This window comes from Diadema antillarum, unplaced genomic scaffold (genome assembly GCF_040938485.1).
Source record: "Diadema antillarum isolate AM-2024a unplaced genomic scaffold, OU_Dant_1.0 scf00000182, whole genome shotgun sequence".
Taxonomy (NCBI): domain Eukaryota; kingdom Metazoa; phylum Echinodermata; class Echinoidea; order Diadematoida; family Diadematidae; genus Diadema; species Diadema antillarum.
Window position 1 is genome coordinate 650,880 of NW_027271071.1, and position 22,006 is coordinate 672,885.

At 37.9% G+C, this 22,006-nt stretch overlaps 1 protein-coding gene across 1 annotated transcript in view; it reads left to right on the forward strand.

The window, feature by feature from the left end:
* Window positions 1-941: 941 nt before the first annotated feature.
* The window catches only part of LOC139723178 (uncharacterized), a 29,847-nt gene continuing 8,782 nt past the window's right edge, over window positions 942-22,006 (forward strand). The window contains exons 1-18 of the mRNA XM_071634436.1: window positions 942-1,108; window positions 3,624-3,709; window positions 5,651-5,815; window positions 6,915-6,997; window positions 7,809-7,886; window positions 8,885-8,939; window positions 9,108-9,206; window positions 9,857-9,976; window positions 10,382-10,491; window positions 11,463-11,544; window positions 11,951-12,023; window positions 12,990-13,053; window positions 13,997-14,107; window positions 14,703-14,910; window positions 15,632-15,763; window positions 16,337-16,475; window positions 16,862-16,941; window positions 21,306-21,335. Coding sequence (XP_071490537.1) covers window positions 1,048-1,108; window positions 3,624-3,709; window positions 5,651-5,815; window positions 6,915-6,997; window positions 7,809-7,886; window positions 8,885-8,939; window positions 9,108-9,206; window positions 9,857-9,976; window positions 10,382-10,491; window positions 11,463-11,544; window positions 11,951-12,023; window positions 12,990-13,053; window positions 13,997-14,107; window positions 14,703-14,910; window positions 15,632-15,763; window positions 16,337-16,475; window positions 16,862-16,941; window positions 21,306-21,335 — 1,776 coding nt within the window. The 5' untranslated portion in view covers window positions 942-1,047. The remainder of the gene's footprint in view (window positions 1,109-3,623; window positions 3,710-5,650; window positions 5,816-6,914; window positions 6,998-7,808; window positions 7,887-8,884; window positions 8,940-9,107; window positions 9,207-9,856; window positions 9,977-10,381; window positions 10,492-11,462; window positions 11,545-11,950; window positions 12,024-12,989; window positions 13,054-13,996; window positions 14,108-14,702; window positions 14,911-15,631; window positions 15,764-16,336; window positions 16,476-16,861; window positions 16,942-21,305; window positions 21,336-22,006) is intronic.

Here is a 22,006-nt window from a genome sequence, read left to right on the forward strand (position 1 = left end):
TGCTTGACTGCAACTTTGGCAAAGAGCAAGGCCAGCTAGGCTGGCTACCTAGCGCTAGCACTACACTTACAATCAATGACAATGTATTCCTGCCTGTGCTGTGCAGCTTTTCAGAAGACCCATATTACCTGATAATTGCCTGTACAATGAAATGTTTCGTTATCCATGATTCTAAGTAACTGTAAGGATCCATATCATGGCCATACTCTCCGCTAGTAAGACAGTCTATAGAATATACATACACGTGTAGTAAATACACGTGTATCATTATCGGTAACTGCGACCAGCAGCCCCAACGTACAACGTACAGCCTTACGGCGGGGTCTCCGGGGCTACATTATCGGCTGCACAGAGCAAGAGTGAAAGTACATTTTGCTTTTTGAAGTGAGTATGAATTTGAGACGTTAAAAACTAACCATCCACAAATATCCCGCACATGTTGTGACCAACACTGTCAGGACACAAACAGACAACAACGTCTTGGCCCTTTCTATGTTGGAGGTAGCAACCACCGAGATTTCACGAACTGTCATTTGTCTAAAACCGTTCTGATCCATATCTTCTTTGTACACCACCTCCAGTTCCGTGTTATGCATGCTGGCATCAACGCTCACTTGTATCTCACTATTATGAACATTTCGTCGGATAACGTTCTTCTCTTGAGAAAGTGAAGCCATGGCTGGCAGATCATGATTTTCCTTTGTCAACGATGAACAAGGGCCACTATTGCCGCAGTGCAGAGAGCCACGAGACTGAAGAGGGGATGAGATATGAGTGAACACCATACTACCACACAGAAATTAAGTAATGGGACTGTACACGCATATGGACACCGCTCGAACAACCGGTGGTTTTCCGGGTTTATTTGCTAAACAGGTGCAGCGCCCTCACTCGTTGTTTACATCGCACCTGAGCAACCAACAGCCCCCCTTGGCCTTGACGGTATGATGACGGTTGTTGGTAGAGATTGATGTTCGTTCCTGGATTAATAGATGGAAGCCAGTTATTAATTGCATCGGTCCAGGCAGATAATTGAATTTGGATACCATGTCGGCGAAAAGCGAATTACCGGGGGTAAAGGCTGCAATCCAGCGCTTGCAGGAGCTAGGTAATATACCACGATGATACGGCATGCATCTACATAACATGACACTGTCTGTACTACGCATTATCTAGCATAGAAGTCTACGTAGTGTAGCTAAACTATAAAAGGGAAGTGCAATTTGGCATTCAATAGGCCTAGCGTGTTGCCATTGGGGCAGGCCGCCATTAGAGTAGAACTAGTATAGTTGCCAGAGAACATTGGCAGCCCACAACATAAACTCTAACGTTAGATTTTCTACTAGATAAATTGTGATAGGGACTGAAGACAATGGCCAGATGTTAATGTTGAATGGTCATGGATAACTGTCTTTTTTTTTTTTTAAATCTGGATTGCATTTAACTAGTCTAGATTGAATAAGAATTTGATATTTTTTTAAGCCAGAACTGGGACTGGTTGGAGCAGATTAAAGTTAGACCTCATTTCTAATTCTAACAAAGTTATTTCTCTTTTAAAGGGACTGTACAGTACTGGTTGAGGTGGGGATTCAGGTTTGTAACATTCCTAAGACCAGTGAGAGAAACCTCTTATGAAATATGATAGAGCATGTAATTTTAAAAAGAATTAAACGTTTAAGATTTGACAAAAATTGGTGTTCAAATGGCTGAGATATCCAAAAAAGTGATGATAATAAAAGGCGAGAGGCCACGCCTTTTATTAGGATCTCTTTGTTTCGCTTTGTTTTTTGGATATCTCAGCCATTTCAAAACCGATTTTCATCAAATAAACATTTGACGCCCCTTAGAATTGCATGCTCTTTGACATCTCATACTATAAAGTATAGAGTGGTTTCTGAATATCTCGCAAAACGTTAAAAGGTAAATCCTCACCTCGACCAGAACTGTACAGTCCCTGTAGTGTATAGGTCATAGAATGGATCTAGGCGTAAGCCTATGATACACAAATGTAGAAAGTCTAGAATGGAAGCTATGTTAATTTATTGTAAATATTTTGGAGTCGAGGGAGTAACACTACAATGTATGCTGTTTGTAAATGATTCATACACATGATGTAGGCCTACCAGTACAGGGGGGTGTTTCATCAATTTAGTCTGCGCCGCACTGATAAGTTGTCAGTCTCTGACAATTTCGGCAAAATCCTTGGTTTTGATTGGCTGAGATGCCCTGGTCACTGACTGTTACCATGATGACTGTCAGAGACTAACAACTTTCATGAAACGGTACCCAGGTTTGATGTTACCGGACAGCATGGTAATTCCGTATGTGCATATTTCTGGGTACTAATGGCATTCAATATGGGAGGGGCTTCGGAGACTAACTTCACAGAGCATTTTATGGACCAAAATTTCGAAAAATGCGACACGAAAATGTAAAAAACGCTTGTTTAGAAGAAGATGTTGATTTTCACATGAATTGCGTGAACTGTCCGAAATGTTTATGTTAGATACCAAATTTGAGCCTCATTTGCTGATTTTTTCTTTGTCGTTCACTCGGTAGGAATGTGTACAGTGAATCTTGGATATTACAGTACTTGTGATTCTAATGCAAGGACAAGATGTGAAAGACGTCAATTAGTCCATTACAAAAATTGTGTCTGGAATTACAATGCGATTTTACACCAAGCAAAATGACAACTGTTTGGAGAGGGGTGTATTTGAAGTCTATTTTCCACAAATCAGAGTGAATAATTTTCACAATTTTGCTGAATTCGTAATTTTCAGGACTTTGTGAATAACTCACAAATATTCTTTTTGGCCAAAATATCATCCTCTGAGTACGGAATTCAGAGCCACAAAAAAAAAAAAAAAAAAAGCGTCCAGTGATACGATCACCTCTCCTACTTACATTGTATAGCATCTAGTCAAAATTAGAAAAAGGGGTTTCCAATTAGAAGAACTTGATTTTACTTACAGGTAAATCTCCAACTACATGTGGACTTCTACATATGTACAGACTCTAGACATATATTCTATGACTGTATTTTTTTTTTTTTTACAGCACACCCCAAGAAGTGCAATGTAGGCCTACAACTTGGTGTACAGTATTAGTAGGGTCTACAACAAATATGTTCCTAGTATTTTACCGGCTTACAGATTTTTTTTTTCTGCTTAAAGATAACATATCAATATTTTGCTGTCAAACCTGAGGCAAAATCTTTGTGTGTATGACTCGATGTGGGATAACCATGATACCATTTGACTTTTTGAGTTGGTCTTAACAATTACTTAGTCAAATTTTTCAAGATTTCTCCCTTTTGTACAAGAATTGTAGTGTTCTGTTCAAGTTAGCCCATCACTTATACTTGTACACAGTAACATAGTGGGCCTATACTTGTACACAGTAACATAGTGGGCCTATGCACAGGCTATATCGTTAGTATTATGAGCATTTGAGAATCTCATACTAAATGCCCTGTTGAAATGGAAAGTGAGCAGCTTAGATTTGGTACACAATCATAATTCATATATTACAATATATAGATTACACTTGGGTTGACTTAGACTTAATAGAGATGGCATCTGCATGAATCACAAACTGTGTATTTTAATTTCTGCAAACAGCTGCTCGCATGATGACCGATGAGTTTGGCTTCAGGGATGATGATGTCACAATGATAGATCGAGTGACAGAGGCCATCAAAGAACTGGTGAGAAAATTTAATCCTTTTTTTTTTTCTAACCTACACTTTCAATCTCTATGTTACTGAATAGCAGGTCTGCAGGTTAGATTGTAAACACTGGCCTTTGCCATTGTACATGGGGTCACAGAAGGCTGTAATATCGATAAATGTTGTACTGTAAAAGTGGATATTTTCGCGTGACTAATTTTTCGCGCTTGGCGGGGTCAGTAGAGTTTCGCGTGTTTTTAATTCCGCGGAATCAAGACATCACGCACAGGCACATATGGCAAGCAAAAATATTCGCATGCTTTTATTTTCGCGCTAGTTTCTGGTTGCGCGAAATGCGTGAAAATTTGAACACCGCGAAAATTTCCACTTTTACAGTATATGTTATTGTTTGGGTTTTAATGGTGTGTATCACTCAGGATTGAGTATTTACGCCAGGTTCTTTTTCTATTTTTTTCATTTACTTTTTTTTTTTTTTGGGGGGGGGGGTTTGAATTGGTGTGTTTCATCACTTCCCTCGTGAAATTTATTAACACACCCAGGAGAATTAGGCTCCAATCAGCCCCCTCCCCCCCCCCAAAAAAAATGTAGGTAAATACTGCTACATGTTTAATAAATATTTGTACGTTGTACATTTTTTGAGAGGAAAATAATGACAAACTGAAACTTCTGAGCAATAACGGTGATGGAGAGCAACTGATTTGAGAAAATTTGAATCAAGTTGCAGGGGGACAAATGATTTTCATTTGAACATTAAGATATAAAAACGTCCACCACCAACAGGATTTGCATATTACTGTGTATCATGATCTTACATCCTTGCTGCATTTTTCTGTAGATCTCGGGGCAAATGAATGTGTGTGTATGTTTGTTTTCCCAGACTACAGGATTTGTGTGTGTGTGTGTGGTATCACATTAAATTAGTTGAACTGTGTGGCATTTAAATGATACTCTGATCATTGTAATCATCAAAACTACGAAAGGTCCATTAGTAGCTAATTAATAAAAAAGTATTTTGGCTGTAGCTGATTAATTCATCATTTGATGATATCCTTGGGAATTGACAACTCTGTTGATGTTTCCCTTCATTGATCAATTGAGCTGTACCTCAGTGAATGTAATTTATCGGGAGTGGTTTGCCATATTCATAATTGTTAATTTTGCAAAGGGGTGAGAGCAGAGCGCTGCTCAGTCACAGCCCACACATATTGTGCATCAATACCTTCATTTAGCAAGGACACAGTGTCTACATACACTGTATCTGTTGACATCAGTGTGGCAACATACATGTGATACTGTGACAGAGATAGGAAGGGCAATTTTCAAGGCTACTTGAGATCGAATTGTAAGTACACATTTGTATGACAGATTGGAAGTTACATTACTTGACTGATGATCGATCTGTAACTTGACTGATGATCGATCTGTAACTTTCTTGACGTAATTCTTTCCTTGTACCCCTTTAGTCTATCATGGGGACATTAGACTCTATTCCCTACCTGCCATCTGATTGAATACTGTAAAAGTGGATATTTTTGCATGAGTAATTTTTCTCGCTCTGCAAAGTAAGATCAATTTTGTATGTTTTTAATTCTGCAGTATCAAGACATTACATAGTGTTGCCTCGTACATATGACAAGCAAAAATACTTGCATGCTTTTATATTCACGCTAGTTCCTGGTAATGCGAAATGCGCAAAAATTTCCAAACCGCAAAAATTTCCACTTTTACAGTAATAGCATCAGTTTATGGAAATGTCCAGACATTCAAACAAATATACATAATCCATTGTTTTGGTGTGTTTGTGTTTGTGTATTTTTATGAACACACTGAAGATAGTGCTAGAACTAAATGAGTGTATACTGAAGGGGGGGGGGGGGGGTGCAAGTCAAAGTTATCATCTTATAGCTTAATAGCCAGGATACTAAATGGTGTCTTCTCCCACCTACTCATGTGCTGCAGGATGCGGAGCGGATAAATCTTCACATGCTCCTGGAGACGGAGACTATAAACTCCAGCATCCTCAGACATCAGCTCCAGTTCTTTCCTGATCAGATCAAGAAGGAGATCATGGCCGCCGTGGATTCAGCCAGGCAGTCCAATGCTGACCAGCTGAAGGACCTTCAGGTAAGTTTAGACAAGTTTCCCTGCCATGTGCCAATTGGTTAGATGGGTGTGGCTTGAGGTGTTTTCATTAGTGGTGTGTCATAGTAATAAATGTCCTTACTTTGAACTATGTACAATATGTATTAATTTATTGCATCTTTTTCATATACTGTCTCACTTTGAAAGAAGCATTCTTTTTGCATAAAAGTTTTTAATTGTTTTGATATGAGTTTAATTATCATTATATTAATGATATTATCATTATTATTATTATTACTACTACCATTATTGTTATTATTATTATTATTATTATCATCATCATTAATGCACCCTTCATTTATGGAAAAAAAGGACAATCCATTCTTCCAACATGGAAAGAAAGTTACCTCTCATGAAACAAAGTTTGTGTGTGAACATTTATTGCAGTCTCTGACTGCATCAAGCCATGTTTAACTCTTACCATGCTTAGGACTTTGGACAATGTGTACAACGTTTTGTGCCAGTTGGCTCTCAAAGCACGCAAATGGTTAAGGCACCAAAAGCAGAATGAGGAGATATATCTCAAACATTTAGAAGGGTATAAAACGGAAGTTTAGCACCAAATTAACTTTCCAGTGATAGGGATAAAGATCTGTCTTCCATCTGAATCCATTATCTTCATAGTGGAAGCAGGTTCGTACCTATGCTAGAGTGGTCACACGACATTTGCTCCTGGGACAGTTACCCCGGTCTTATTTTCTCCAAGGACTTACAGTTAGGGTTAGGGTTGTGATAGGGTTTTAGGTTTAGTTTGTTATGAGGATTAGGATTAGGGTTAGGGCTACGTTTGTGGGTAGAATATATGTTTGGCTTAATAGCATGCAGAAATTTCTTGGGAGCAATTGTCGTAGGAGCAAATGTCATGGAACCCTCATGAGTACACTGTATGTGTGCCTTTGATCTGTGAAGAAGTTAAGTGATAGTGTCTCGGGGCCTATATCAATGCATCCACTTCCTTTTCCAGTCCTGTGTGTATTGTCTGTAAATATTAGAAACTACAGATCAAAGGCACTGCTTCATATGGCATCTCAATTTACATTTTGAGTTATGCATTTTGATTCAAATGGTATTTTCAATTCAGGATAAATTGGAATCAGTGAATCAAGACATTGAGGATCTGGAAGAGAGGCACAGAAAATTCAGCAAGGGGAACGCAATACTGGCGTGAGTATCAGCTTCACTCTTTCTTTCACCGGAACTGTTAATTTGCTAGTATGTGCATGCAAGTTCGTTTGTTTGTTTCTTAACTGGAAACCAGATTCTGTGAAGTATACATACTGTACAACTAGAAACATTCGTGCCATGAAACTTTCGCGAATCTTGGCTACTTGCGAAATTCATAAAATTTTCTGGTGTTACAGTAGCCTTATGACACATTTTTTTTTTTGCTTTTTTTTTGTATGAGGCAAGAAAATTACCACATTGCATAATGCAATTATTGTTGTAGTGACTAGAATCAACATAAAGTACTGTAGCAACAGCTGCATGGATATCTCTTTGTTGTCATGATTGTAAACTATTTAATGTCATATGAAGAGATATTTCCAACAAAGCTGAGGCTCTTTGAATGACATAATTCCAATAGGATGGGATTTTTTTATTCATTTGAGTCTTTCAGCAAACTGTGCATAACACTTCTCTAAGAAAAGAGAAGGAAAGATAAATAGCTGTTACACATATATGTCTTTAACCATCTTGTTCATCCAGCTTTGCCCCATAGGTACTTTGTATCAAAATCTTCTTCTGATCAGTACTCAGACTAAAGCAACAATTGTGTACTGGATAACATTACCTGCACAGTAATGTTCTCGTCTTCTTATCTTGTGATAATGATTTCCTAGTGTTGGCAGCAATTATTTGAGGACAGCTGAGGTTCACTTGGTATCGAGAAAAAAAAAATGGGGGGGGGGGAGGGAGCAGACATCCCTTGAGCAAGACTAATTGTGGCTTCATCTATGTTTTGTTCCTATCTCAGTCCAGAGAGAGATATGGTGAGAGCGCAGCATGAGGAGGTCATCTCACAGCTGAATCAAAGACTAGCAGACAAAGCAGGGTGAGTCCCATTCATGCCAAGTATTCGTTCACTGTGGGGATGGGGAACCCTCACTTCTACAGCACCCTCACAGTCCTCTGACAGAAAACAACAACAACAACAACGATGACGACGACGGCGGCGGCGGTGGCGAAGATGACGACGACGACAAACTTGCCAAACCTAAAACTGACTCATTTTCATTGTAAATGTGTCACACCTGTTCAACTGATCACACCTGTTATGGTAAGAACAGGCCAAAGAGAAACATAAAATTTTCATGTGAAAGGGTCCAAGAGATACCTGATACAATTTTGGGAGAAGAAAGATAAGGTTTAGTTATCAGATCTGAGATATGACATCTTCCTGTGATTGCAGTTGCTGTGTGCACATTAGATTCTGGAATATTGGAAAGGCTTATTAAAGGGATTTACACAAAATATTGTCTTTCTGTCAACTAGCACATTATGCATTATGGAAACATAGTGCGTGTTTGTTGATGCTCGATAGATATGACATGCTACCAAGACTGTAATTAGCAATGTGCCTGACAGTTTTCTGTCTCTGCTGTGCAGTTTTCTTTCCCTTCTTTGATTTTTCAATAGATTTTATCTCCAAAATTATAAGATTGCTATTGTTTGAAATATGTTCATCTACTTTTAAAATGCTTCCAATGTGTATAACATATGCAACTGCCTGACAACATGAAATATTGTATATTTTCATACCTGTCCAAAAGTAAGAAGTGCATGACATAGCTGTGACGTATGCCATTTTGTGAGCATCAGTATCTAATTCATCATTTTACGATGTATAATTTAGAGTGCAGCTCACCCAGCAAGTCAGTTCATTAGTCAGAGGCATGTGGCACATGAGCAGCGGTTGTCAGAAACCATTGTGTTATATAAAAATAAATTGGACGGAAATACAATTTAATTGTGGATGATGATGAAAGATGATCTGGCAAATTTAAATGATATATGTTATGTCCCTTCTTTTCCTTCTCTCTACTTCTCCAGGAAGCAGATTATGTTGAATGAAACGAGAGATCGTCTCCGAGAAACAAATCAGAAGGTATGGACGCTTCAAAAATGTAATTTCGCAAGAGTAGTTTTGTTTCACATCATATGTGGCATTGCATTTTCGTATGTGATCTTTGTGTCTAATCTCTTGAAAGTAATCGTATCCCGTGATTCCCTGTCTCCATATCATCGTCTCTGTCCATTTGTCTAATCTCTCCAGATCGTAGATTTTGAGACTGGAATCGTGATTCTCAAGGAGGACATGATCCAAGAGAGAGCTGATGCCAGGCAAGAGAAAAAACGACTCAAGCAGGCAGTGGTAAGATGTCTAGATGTTCCCCAATCCAAGTCACATATTTCAGCCTTAAACTGTCAGCACATTACCAGCAAGAGAGTCCGTCAATAACATTGTTGGGCCAATTCAAAAGGACTATTAGAATTGAGTAATCAGATATGATAAAAAATGTAGGATGATAGGGCTAGATTATGAATTATCAACTTCTTGCAAAAGATACTGCAGTGGGTTACATTATGTGCAGCTGGAGTCTTGATATCTATTATATGCATGGAAGAATTTTTGTATTGGTTTGTGAGGGTATCAAAAGCGAGTTGAATAAATTATGATGAAAAGAGGTCTGTAATTTATACTTCATTTTCACAGACTTTGCCAGTTGGGTGCCACTCGCAAATTTAACAACACGCAAGAATATTGATTAATGATTCTGACATGAATGCAACATGCATGCATACAATATCTCCATTCATTACCGTACTCCATCCATGATCACAAAATTGTTGGAAAGACATGATTCACAAAACTTAGACTTGCTGAATATATGGCATATACAGTAGTTGTGTTGTGTGTTGGGAAATGAGGAGAGTATAGCAATAGTGTTGCTATTAAACTTTAATCCATTGTCTATGTCTCCTCCTTCTCTCCTCCCCCCCCCCCCCCCCCCCCCCCCACAGCATGACACTGCCAAGAAGACCAAGAAGCAGAAGGAGGCCAACATCTCCATGAAGAAACAGATGGACGGTCTGCAGGAGGAACTGACTGCAAAGAACATGGAGCTGGCAGACATCTTGAAGGTGAAAACCAACAATTAGCTCTCCAGTCGACTGTCTCTTTTTGTGACCTTTGTTTAAAAGCTTGAGCTGGTATTCCAGACGTAATTGATTGATTTTCCCCATCTCTTGTGACTCTTTGTTTTCACCTCTATTTATGCCAAAATTGTAAATTCATATTGAATCTATGCAGGTGTGAGATGGAATGTAAAAGATGTTGGCCATCACATCCAGTCTTCCATTTGTCTTTTTAGCTCAGTTTATGCACAGATGCATCTAAGGTGCTGATAAAATTTCTCCAGATCCTTGTGATATGAATATTACTTGATAAAGGTATAGATATGATGATAAGGAATAAACAACTGAGTGATATTTCTTGACCGCTGTGTGAATATGTATATCTTCCCTCTCATGGTGTATCTACATTAGGTCATCAGGCGGTTTGACACCAACCGGGCCCGGGCTGAGGCCCAGGAGAGGACCCTCCAGGACCAGCTTCAGCAGGAGTTGAAGCAGAATGAGGAGCTGAGGGATCAAGGGTAAGGGTCACTGCCATCATTTTTATATCAAGTCTACACTGTAAATGTGAATATTTTTTATAGTCTGATAGTTTTCCTGCATTTCACATGACGTAAAAGTAGCGCGAAAGTAAAAATGCATGAATTTTGGGTTACCAGTATTCTTTTGCTTTCTTCTTATTTGTAAGTTTCTTCACAATCACTAATCCTATAGCTTATCATTTGCTGTCTAGATGTGGACCAGTTACCTTTCACCGTAGTATGTACTGCCAAAACCCTTAGCTGCCATGGCAGGGCCGAGCTGTTCGAAATGCTTGCTCAGTCAGTAATGACTGTTCGTAAAATGAAAAATATGCATCTAAGTTCATTTTACCTAATTGAACATGAAAAATAACTTGCACGAACAGTTCCACTTTTTCAATACTTGACTTGAGTAGACTCCAATGAAAATACTACCACCTCTTCCTCTGAGCAACAGACAGATGGCGTGCTTTATGTGAAAGCTGATTGCTCTAAAGGATATTCAACTTATGTTTAGCATTTATTTAAAAAACACATATATTGGTATACTGCAGTATATTCTCACCTGAAGTAATGACATGTCACCTTCTCTAAGGCTGTCTGGTGTAAAAACAGTTCCATGACATTTGCTCCTGCAACAATTGCTCCCATGAAAATTCTGCATGCTAAGCAAAACATAAATTCTACTCACAAACATAACCCAAACGTAATCCTAATCCTCACATCAAACTAAACCTAGAATCCCATCTCAACTCTAACCCTAACCCAAGTCCTTGGAGAAAATAACACTGGAGCAATTGTCGCAGGAGCAAATGTTGTGTCACCGTAAAAGCATGTTGCAGTGACATTCAGTGGCCCAGTGGATTCAGAAATGGCAAACAGTTAGCTACACTTTAGTTCGGCCAAGAAACAGACAGCATGCTTGTACAACAGATTTGCATGTCTAAGATTGATGACGTTTCCTCCCACAGGGCAAAGTTGTCTCTACAGCTGGTGGACTTTGAGACCAGGAGCTTGAAGGAGAAAGTGAAGCTTCAGTCCAAGGCGGATGAGGTAAGAAAAACGCACTTACACATATGCCTACGTACATACTACCATACAAACATACTCAAATACACAGACACTTTCTAGGATAATTTCTTGAATTTGTTCAATTCAATTAAATTCATTCACCACTGAAAACAATAAATACATAATGTGCATAATAAAAACAATGTGTATACATGTACATCTAAGAAGTGAAAGCTGAGAACCCTCTAAAACAATTGGTGCTTGTAAATAGGGCCCAAATACAAGGGAACAGGGCCACATGGCTGTATGTACCATCAGCACATACATACATACATACATACATACAGACTAACATACACACCCTGTCCTGCACTCAACCTATTCTAAGGAGTAACTTATATTTCCTGTGCTCACTGCAATATTCTTCCCTTATTCCTGCTATTCATAGTTGGAGAGAGACATCACAAAGACCAATGTGGAATACAACAAGCTCAAAGAAGACCATGATGAAAAGAAAATCAGTGAGTATCCTACTTTTTCACTCTTGTCATTTGTTTTCATTACTGAAGATAATATAGATTATGCCACCACCAAAGTAGGGTAGCTAATTTGCTGCATAAAACTCTTAATTTTTTTTCCTGTTTACATGCATTTGTGTATGTGAACTTGAGATTTATAGTGTATCTGGAATGTAGATCAAATTAGTGCTTCAATGAGAATGCAGGTTTGTAGATACCATGATATTTGACACATTGTATGTGCAGTATATTTTTGCAGTGTGTTATTTTTCCCAAATTTCATGAGTAAGATGATTTTCATAAAATTACCAATTCCTGAATCAGTGATCATTGCCTCCTCCGACACAAATGGGTTTTATGTAATGTCAAAGGTGTGAAATCACAAACTTTTCTTCTCTCACTCCATTCTTGTGGTTCTCGATCACAAATACAGCCACTCTTGACACTGTTTCACAAGTCCCAGTTCACAGAATAAACTTGTAAGATATAGGGCGCATACAGTATGTAATCTGAATGTTGATATGATTTGAGTGTATTCCCACCTTCCCTTTTGAACTACCGGTATTCCTGCTTGATATTGTTGTATGCACCAGGCCTGCTTTGTCAAACACAATATCTTTTTTTCTTGTTGCTTTGAATGGAATTATAATAATTTAACTTCAGTTTGGAACATGGAACACTGGAACATGTAAACAATGCCTAGTATTACTTCCAGACCAAATGACTTGTTCCTTTCTGGGCTCTGTTAGGTAAAACTACGGTAACTCTGCAGTCGATGGTAACTACCATTGCAACACTATCCATAGCCTATCAAAGCAAAGAAATCACTTATGGTTACCATTCATAGCAGAGTTAGCTTTAGTTGTAAAGTAATCATAGTTTTATGCCATGGGGCTCTGCTTTGATTGTTTGTTTGTAACAAAGTCTCATACCGTGGCATTATTTTTCACTCCCCTCTCCAACCATCAGTTGTGGATGAGGCACTGGAGATCTGTGAGACTGAAGGATCCAAAGTGCAAGAAGTGGACAGCGTGTAAGTGTTGCCCATATAGATGTCAGGTTCCCTATGTCACCCACCTCCTCAATCTTCTCTGATGTATCCAGAGCGAAGATAGATATATGTACTATGCCTTCGTGCATGACTAAATGTCAGTCGAGTCGGGACATTTTTTGAAAGGTGCCCAAATGGAATAAATTGTCAAAGACTGGTGTGTTGCGGAAAATGAGACAAAGTTTTATTCAAGTATAGAGATTCAGTTATGTTACGTTTTCAAAATATATATCAAAATAAAGAAGCTTTAATGGTATTAAATCACTCCTGAGCTGATGTTTTGTCTTTATTTATTTATTTATTTATTTATTTATTTATTTATTCATTCATTTTTTTTTTGGGGGGGGGGTCAGAGATTTAAGCTTTGAAAGTCTTTTCTTGCTAGATGAAGATACCTTTGTCAGGTACCTTGAACAAGTAACTTTGAAATGAGGTAATCTGAGTGCAGTCTTATAGTTGTGACATTCATGTACTCAGAGATTAGTAGCTTGCAATGAATTTCGGTTGTGATGAGACCTTTGTGTGCTTTGGGTGCCAATTGGCAGAGAAAACCCCATGTTGTTGTACACACTGACTGATGTCCTTGGCATAGAAAGGGTTAATCAAGAAGATTGCTTTTCCCCGAAAGAGATTTTTTCCTCTCCACCACTAGAGGGCGAACTGTACAATGGTGTCAGTGATTTCATGGGGGCTGCCATTACCTACTTTATAGTAATTGCGGACTTTGCGTACTGAAGTAACATTTTTACAGCGTGTATTACGCGAACTTTTGAATTTTTACGCGAGTACGCGCTTCTTGATTTGGCTGCTCCTCCACCACCTCGTCATTCAGTGCTCCCCATGCGCTCACAAAACAATAGTACAGGTCGTATGCATACTCCGCACTCTAGCAGTTACTGGGGAAAAGCTCTTTGTTTTCCCTCAGGTTGCAAACCCACAAGGAGGAGCTGACAAAGAAAGCGACAGACACAGCCAGGATGAAGCTAGAGAATGATGACATGGAACTGAAGATGAAATCTCTGGATGAAAACCATCAGTAAGTGGGTGACAACGCCCTAATAGTCTGTGAATAAAACTAGGTTTGTGAACATAACTAGCAGTGATATAGTCCATCGAGTCTCAAGTGCAAATGTAGCTTTAGATCCTTACTTAACAATCTAATTGATGTCCACAAACATGTCCTCTATATTTTTTTTTCCAGTCATGACATTAAAAAAAAAGTTATGTAACATGAATGGTTGAAGGAATTGTTTATATGATATTTTGCTATCATTTCATTAAAAAAGAATGTTTCAGTGATGAAATACATACAGAGTCCATCTGGCTTGAACATAAATCAGACATGAGTCTTTTTCTCTCATGTTATACCCTCCTATACTCAAGTCATACTGTGTCCTTACAGAGAGTCCAAATAAATAAGCATCAAAGTTCATTATTTGATTGCAGTGTAGGTCTTTGCCAACACATAGCAGAAAATCTTTAAATTTCCCCCATGTGTAGTATTTGTATGATTTGAGTACTGAACTCATATTGATATTAAAGTGACCATCAGACTAAAATATTCTTGACAACGCTGCTTATCTGTGACCATCTTGCTCATTACGTTGTTGTTGTCTTTTTGTTGTTGCCAGGGTGACCGTCCAACTCCTGACCAAGCAGATCCAGGACTTTCGCGAGAACCTGACACGCGAGCGCAAGGAGCGATTTGAGCTGCAGGAGAAACGGGACACCCTGAGCCGAGAGCTGGAGGACTTCCGGCAAGCCTTCTCCAAGTACATGGCCATGATGAGTGAACGCATCAACAAGGCCAAGCAGGACCAAGTGGACCTGACCAATGAGGCAAGCTGACCTTCCCCTTTGTGGTCAGAAGACTTGATTATAACCTTTCACTTTTTCTTTTCTTTTTTGTAATGACCGGTGCATCACAGGGATCACACCAAACTTTCCCTATCATAAAGAAAGAAGGGAAATTATGCTTTTAGACTGTATACTAATCGCCCATTCACAGTAGGCTGAGAATGATTGTATGTAAATGCTTGTTGATTTTGTAGAACTTTGACCAAATTTAGGTATCAATCAATCTCTCATTTGAAAATTGATGTGGAGCAATATATTCAGTGTGCTGAGCACTCTTCACTTTGTTCTGCTTTTTGATGTTGAGTTTAATTTTCAATCATGGTTTCAAACTCAAAGCAAAAAAGAAAAAAGAAAAAAAAATTATGTAACCCTTGAAGCTATAATGAGAGTTTTTGATATGGTGGATAGCTCTGTAGATGCATGTTTGAATTTCCTGCTCCAAAAACATCAGCTTTATTTCACATCATGTACACTTTTCATATCAGGAAAGTGGGCAAAGCAGTGACTTCGTTGTTTAAGAATCAGTTGGCTAGTAGTCTCTTGCACAGTCTCACTCTTTTGCTTGCCACCCAAGACAAAAAAAACCCACCAACAACAAACAAAAACACAAAAACAAATACACACGCACAATCAATTAATGCCAGTGTGAATGGCCTTGTGATTATGTACCTCTGTCTCTCTGGCCCTGTCTTTCTTTTTACAGGGTGAGCAGCTGACCAAAGACATCAGCCAGGACGAAGTGACCATCAAGAAGCTGGAAAAGGACCTCAAGAAGGCTCAGAAGGACTTTGGCAAGGTCAAGAAGAAACTGGAGGATGAGATCAATGGACTCCAGGTAAACCAAGATGCACTTTCTATAGCATTATCTCTTATATATTGTTGGTTAAACTTCAGTGTATTCGCATCTTTTCTGTATGAAGTTGTCAGTATCCTTTTGTATGTGTTTCCCCTTTTTGCTAATAATCATATTCAGTCTAACCTTTATTCCTGAAATGTTTTCTTTTTTTTATGAGATAAACACCAGATGCAATGGAAATCTCAAAAATGATAATCCTTGCTAGATTAGATCATGTGATATTAAGTACTTTTGTATGTTTATATTAATGTAATGATAGCACTGATCCACAAATAATGCATACAACTGACAAATGGTAATGGAAACATTCAGTGAACTTCATTTTGATTCACTCCTCTCTTTTGAATAAAAGTTTCTGTGATATGATTATTTCAGTTTGTATACCTATCTTTATACTATAGCTCTTATACCGTAGGTCCTATATGGTACACTATCATTGTTAAATTGCCGTAATTGTTATACCAATATCTTATTTGGTCTGTAAGATATTGTTTCTTTAGACTGTATATGGTGGCTAATCAATTGTTCTGTTTCTATGAATATTTACTGCAGAAAAAGATTGACGATGCAGAGGCCCACCTAGCAGCCAAGGTCAAGGAACTGGATGAGAAGACTCCCATCTTTGAGGAGCTGGAGAGGATGTTTGAAGACAAACTCAAAGAGTATGACACAAAGAAGAAGGACATTGTTGGTGAGCAGAATTTCTCTCTGTGTCTCAATTAACAGACATAGTTATCTCTTTCAAAATTCAGACATTTTGACATATTGATATATTAATATTTCTGACATTTAATTCGTGCATGAGCAGTTTGAGAGTACATTTGAGAGTACATTTGAGCAAAGGATTTCTGCATTTTTTTTTCATCATTTCAAATCAAACCTAGCATCATACATCATGTCACAGTTAATTGTAGATGTTATAGAGCGCAATAATTTCATGTTCATAGTTCGGCGGGTACAAGGTGATAAAGGCACTAAATTAAGGGAACTCAGAAAAACTCTTTTGATAATGCACTGTATGTTTTGTGTCTTATGCAACCTTTCATTTCCTGTGAAATGTCACTTATCCTCCCAAAGAGTTGAAGAACAAGAAGAGCACTTTGGAAGCCTCCTCAAGCCGAGCTGCCAGGGAGATACAGAAGCTGATTGCTCCAGGGGTGAGTTTGTGGGCAAAGAAACAAAATATATATTTGGCAATGGCCACTGCAGGCAGCGATGCCATGACTGCTTTCACTGATACAACACACACAAAAAAGGTACATTACAAACAATCGAGTGCAACATGATGATTTTCAAATGATACAAAGACAGGCTACAAGAAATCTTGTTGAACTTTTAAATGTTCTGACATCCTTGTGTTGTTATTCATGTGATGCATTTTTGAAACCATCAATTGAAGCAAAATAAACATAAAAACAAAACAGAGAAAGTGTCCAGTTTCTGAAAATATTACCGTGAGCTTTGAAAACAAGCTACTAGGTTTCGGACATATCCGTTGGTCAACATTACATGGGGCTCGTCCTAATTTGCCTAATCAGTCACATTTGCAAGAGAAAAAATCTCAAAACTCCACTCTGACAAGAATTACATAATGACAGTATCATTGTCAGTCCACACGAAAGCAGTCATGCATTGCGTGCAAAATGGTTGTTTATTTGCTGGGTATTGGCGTAACCATAATATTTACACATGCATTTTTAATGTTTGCGCCTAACATCAGACAATTCCCTTGAACCTTGACCCTTGACCCCAATGCTTCATTAAAGACTCCCTCTCCCATCTCTGCAGAATTTCTTTCCTCCCTACCCTAGAGTGCCAAATATATTCCTAGCTACATGTAGCCATCAATGTTCAGTTACAAGAGCCATGGTATTACATGTAACATATAGATATCAAATGTGGCAGTGTTTCAGAGATTTACACTTTATGTTAGAAGTGATTTTGGCTGAACATTTATATAGTATGCTCCTTTGCAATTGATCCAATCCGTTATTTTGTTGCTTTACTTAAAAAAACAACAACATACAAACAAACAAACGTCAGAAGGTGCCTCTGAGACATCTTAACTTTGCCTTTTTTATTTGGAATGTGGATAAACATCTATGTTCTAATTTCTGAATTGATAATGGCAGTTACTTTAAAGATTTTTGGCTGGACTTGTTCTGTAATTGTAACTTTACCACAGGAAGAAAAAAAAAGTTGTTTTAATTCACTCTGACCTGAGAATAAAAGCATATAAGAAATATAAATACTTGTTTAATGTTATTTTTGTTTTTAGCACCCCCAAACCTTTCCATTCCATCATCCCTCTGTGTGCCTGATTCAGGATACTAATCATGATGTGCCACAAATGTTTTGATTCCCAAAGCTTAGAATTCCCTTTTTCCCCTCTTTGCATCAGCAGCTTTCTTATGCATGTGTTGTGAGAGATAATTTGTGCTTTGATAAAATGATCACATGATTACTTTGTGCTTGGTTTTAAGTCATCATTTCTTGACAATTCATTGCATGTTTTTGAATTTCATTTGTTTTTCCTCTGAGAGCAAATTTCATCTTGACTTTCCGTGTGAAGTTATGCAAGGGTAGATGTTGACATCAAGTTGAATGCAATAGAACTTTTGCCTGTTGGACATTTTTTCCCCCATGGTCTAACATGTGCATGCCATTTCAGTTTGATGCTAATTTCTTTCATTTCTAAAGCAAAGCGTATTACATATTGTTTCAATTCATTGAGTGTTTTTTTTTATAGAAAGAATTGACAATTTTTGATATTGATTAAATTTGTGTATATGGCGTGTCTAATCTCCAATTTCATCATAGAGATTCATTCTTGTCAGTTTTGTTAATTTCAGCAACAGATTTTTTTGTTTGTTGCAGTATCATCAGTTGAGCATGACACTAGCCATCTTTTTTATGCCTCCGCCACGAAGTGGTGCCGGAGGCATTATGTTTTCGGGTTGTCCGTCCGTCCGTCCGTCCGTCCGTCCTTCCGTCCGTCCGTCCGTCCGTCCGTCCGTCCGTCCTTCCGTCCGTCCGTCCTTCCGTCCGTCCGTCCTTCCGTCCGTCCGTCCTTCCGTCCGTCCGTAATGAATTTTGTGGACAAGGTAACTATCAAAACCTGTTGAGGTATCCTAATGAAACTTGGCATGTATGTGTATTAGGGGGTGAAGTTGTGCCTATCAACTTTTGGGTGCACATGCTCAAGGTCAAAGGTCAAAAGGTCAAGGTCAAATACATAAAATTTCACTATTTCCACCATATCTATTGAATGCCTGAAGATATTTTCTTGAAACTTAGTGTATACATGTATTACCCAATTAAAATTCTCTGGTGAAAGTTTGGGTCATGAGGTCAAAGGTCAAAGGTCAAAAGGTCAGGGTCAAATACATAAAATTTCACTATTTCCACCATATCTATTGAATGCCTGAAGATATTTTCTTGAAACTTAGTGTATTCATGTATTACCCAATTAAGATTCTCTGGTGAAGGTTTGGGTCATGAGGTCAAAGGTCAAAGGTCAAAAGGTCAGGGTCAAATACATAAAATTTCACTATTTCCACCATATCTATTGAATGCCTGAAGATATTTTCTTGAAACTTAGTGTATACATGTATTACCCAATTAAAATTCTCTGGTGAAAGTTTGGGTCATGAGGTCAAAGGTCAAAGGTCAAAAGGTCAAGTAAAAATATTAAAACTTCTTTTTTTTCTCCGTACCTTGGAAAATTGTTCAAGGTATCTTCATGGAACATAGTATATACATGTACTGACTGGAATTGATTATCTAGAGAATGTAGGGTTCATGGGGTCAAAGGTCAGGGGTCAAAGGTCAAGTGCAACACTTCAAAATTTTACTATTTCCCTCATATTTGTGTAATGCCAGCAGGGTTATTTTTTTTTTTACACTTGGTGTATGCATGTGTAACCTAATAGAAATTCTCTGGAAAGTTTTTTTTTTTCTTCTTTCTTTGCCTCAAAGGTCAAAAGGTCAAAAATCAAGTGAAAGTGCTGAACTAACTTTTTCCTTCATATCTCGGAAGTGGCTCAAGTTATCTTGAAACTTAGTACATATTATGCGTGTTCTACCTGAAAGTGATTATCTTATGAATTTTAGGGTCAAGGGCCAGATGAAAATGGTAACAATTTACTATTCAATTCAGAAATTCACACCAATTTTCCACACCTGCACCTTGAAAATTACTCAATGCCTAAATGTATGAATGGGTCAAAGTCAAGTTAAAGTCCTTAAATCCCTAGATACATGCTCTCCTATTCATCCAATTAAACCTAGGTCAAGGAAGGTGAACATTCAACACAATTGTGACAAATTTGTTATTTCAATATTTTGCCAATTTTGTGAAAATGTAATCACACATTGTCCACATGTACTATCTAGACCTATTGGGAAAATCATGCATTATGGCGGAGGCATACCAGTTGCCAAAGCGACATTTCTAGTCTTTTCTATTCTATCCTTTTCTTGTTATTTTTTTAACGTTATAATTGCAGATGCTATAGATAAATACAGAATTTTATCAATCATGAATCAATTATGCGCAATGTTGAATCTGTTTTGGCTTGTTGTAAGATGGATTTTTGTCAATTGCATTCATGAAATGTTCTAGAGTTCTGGATCAGGAACTCCCGATCCAGTAAGTACAGATTTTTCAGTTCACCACGATGGGTGTGCCAATATTGAGGGAGCAGTGGTTCTGAGTTGCACAATTCAGTTGTGATCTGCTTGCTTTTTGTGCATTAAAGTACACTTTATGTATAAAGTAAACTTTCTAGAAGAAAGTTTCTTTGCTGCCAGGAGCCCCTGTCAAGAGCCAAGCCACCTGAAAGAAGTAAAGACATGTTCAGTTCTTTAGAATGGTATTCTTCTTCACTGCTTCATGCAGTCATCAACCACAAACATACCAGGAAAATATTACTGTCCTGTAGTCCCTTACCATTATTCTCAGGTCAGTGCAGTCATTTTTACCAAAACTTGACCAAAAACATGATTTACCAAAAACATGATTTAGAAATTTGAAGCGTTGATGCAAAAACTTATGACCAATCAAAATCTATGAATATCAAAGATCTTAGAAATTGTGGAAGACTTCATTTTCCTTTTGTCACCTCGAAAACAAAGGAAAGAAAGAAAATAGTCAAGGAATCATTTTTAATGTATAGTCAGTGTCATTTCAAGGAACTCTCCATGTAATGTCATTGGAGGGTAAAGATTTAAGATGATAGTGCTTTTTTTGGCTGGTAGTGAGCATAAAGAAACATTGCTGCTTCCTAATGAAAGCAGCAAACTCCAGCATGAAACAATACCGTTGTGAAGAAGTGAGCATGTTTATTTATAAGACGTGCAATGTCTGCTTTCTCACAAACTTGCTTTGGCTTTAAATGGGCTTACATTTTCCACAGTACCCTACAAAGTTCCTCGCAATGTATTTTATGAATCATTTTTTCTCGCTTCTGATTTGTTCCACCTCTTTGTTTGCCTCTGGTTGATGATGTGGAAATCACAGGATAAGTCACTCTTCGCTTTGCCACCAAAGGTGGAGGGTCATTCTTTATTTCTACACTTTTCTGAGTGCATCCCTAAATCTGCGTGTGGCATGTTAAAATTGCATAAAGCACACTGTGCTGTGGTTCCTCACTGTGCACATCTGCAGTGCGTTCACTTGCACGCTTAGATACTACCCACCACTGAATTTCTGTGTTGTCTTTTGTGATTATAATATTGTAAATGATCGTACGAGAATGCATCATTGTGATTTGATTGGTAATGGCCTTTTTCCTTTACACGTCTGTACTCTGCCAATTGATGTTTCAAAGGTATATGATATTGCACAGTATTGATTGACAAATAATTTTTCTTCCAGGTATTTGAATATTCACACATTCATGTGTTGGTATATAAACAGGCATTGTCTGCATTATTCATTGTTTGCCATAGCGTAGATGTCAACCATCTATACACAAAACCAATTTTTAATTGATTCTTTCATAATTGGAAAAAAATTTGCAAGTGATTTATTTTTTATTTTTTAGAAAGATAAGTTTTTCCTTTATCAAGGATGAGGCTTACTCCCATTCATACAGTAATGACATTATGTCTCTGTAGGAATTAAGGAGGGAATATATGACAATGATTGCTATACACATTGTTTTTAAGGGAATAAGGACTTAAGATTTATTCTATACTAATGTTTCATTCCAGAGGTAC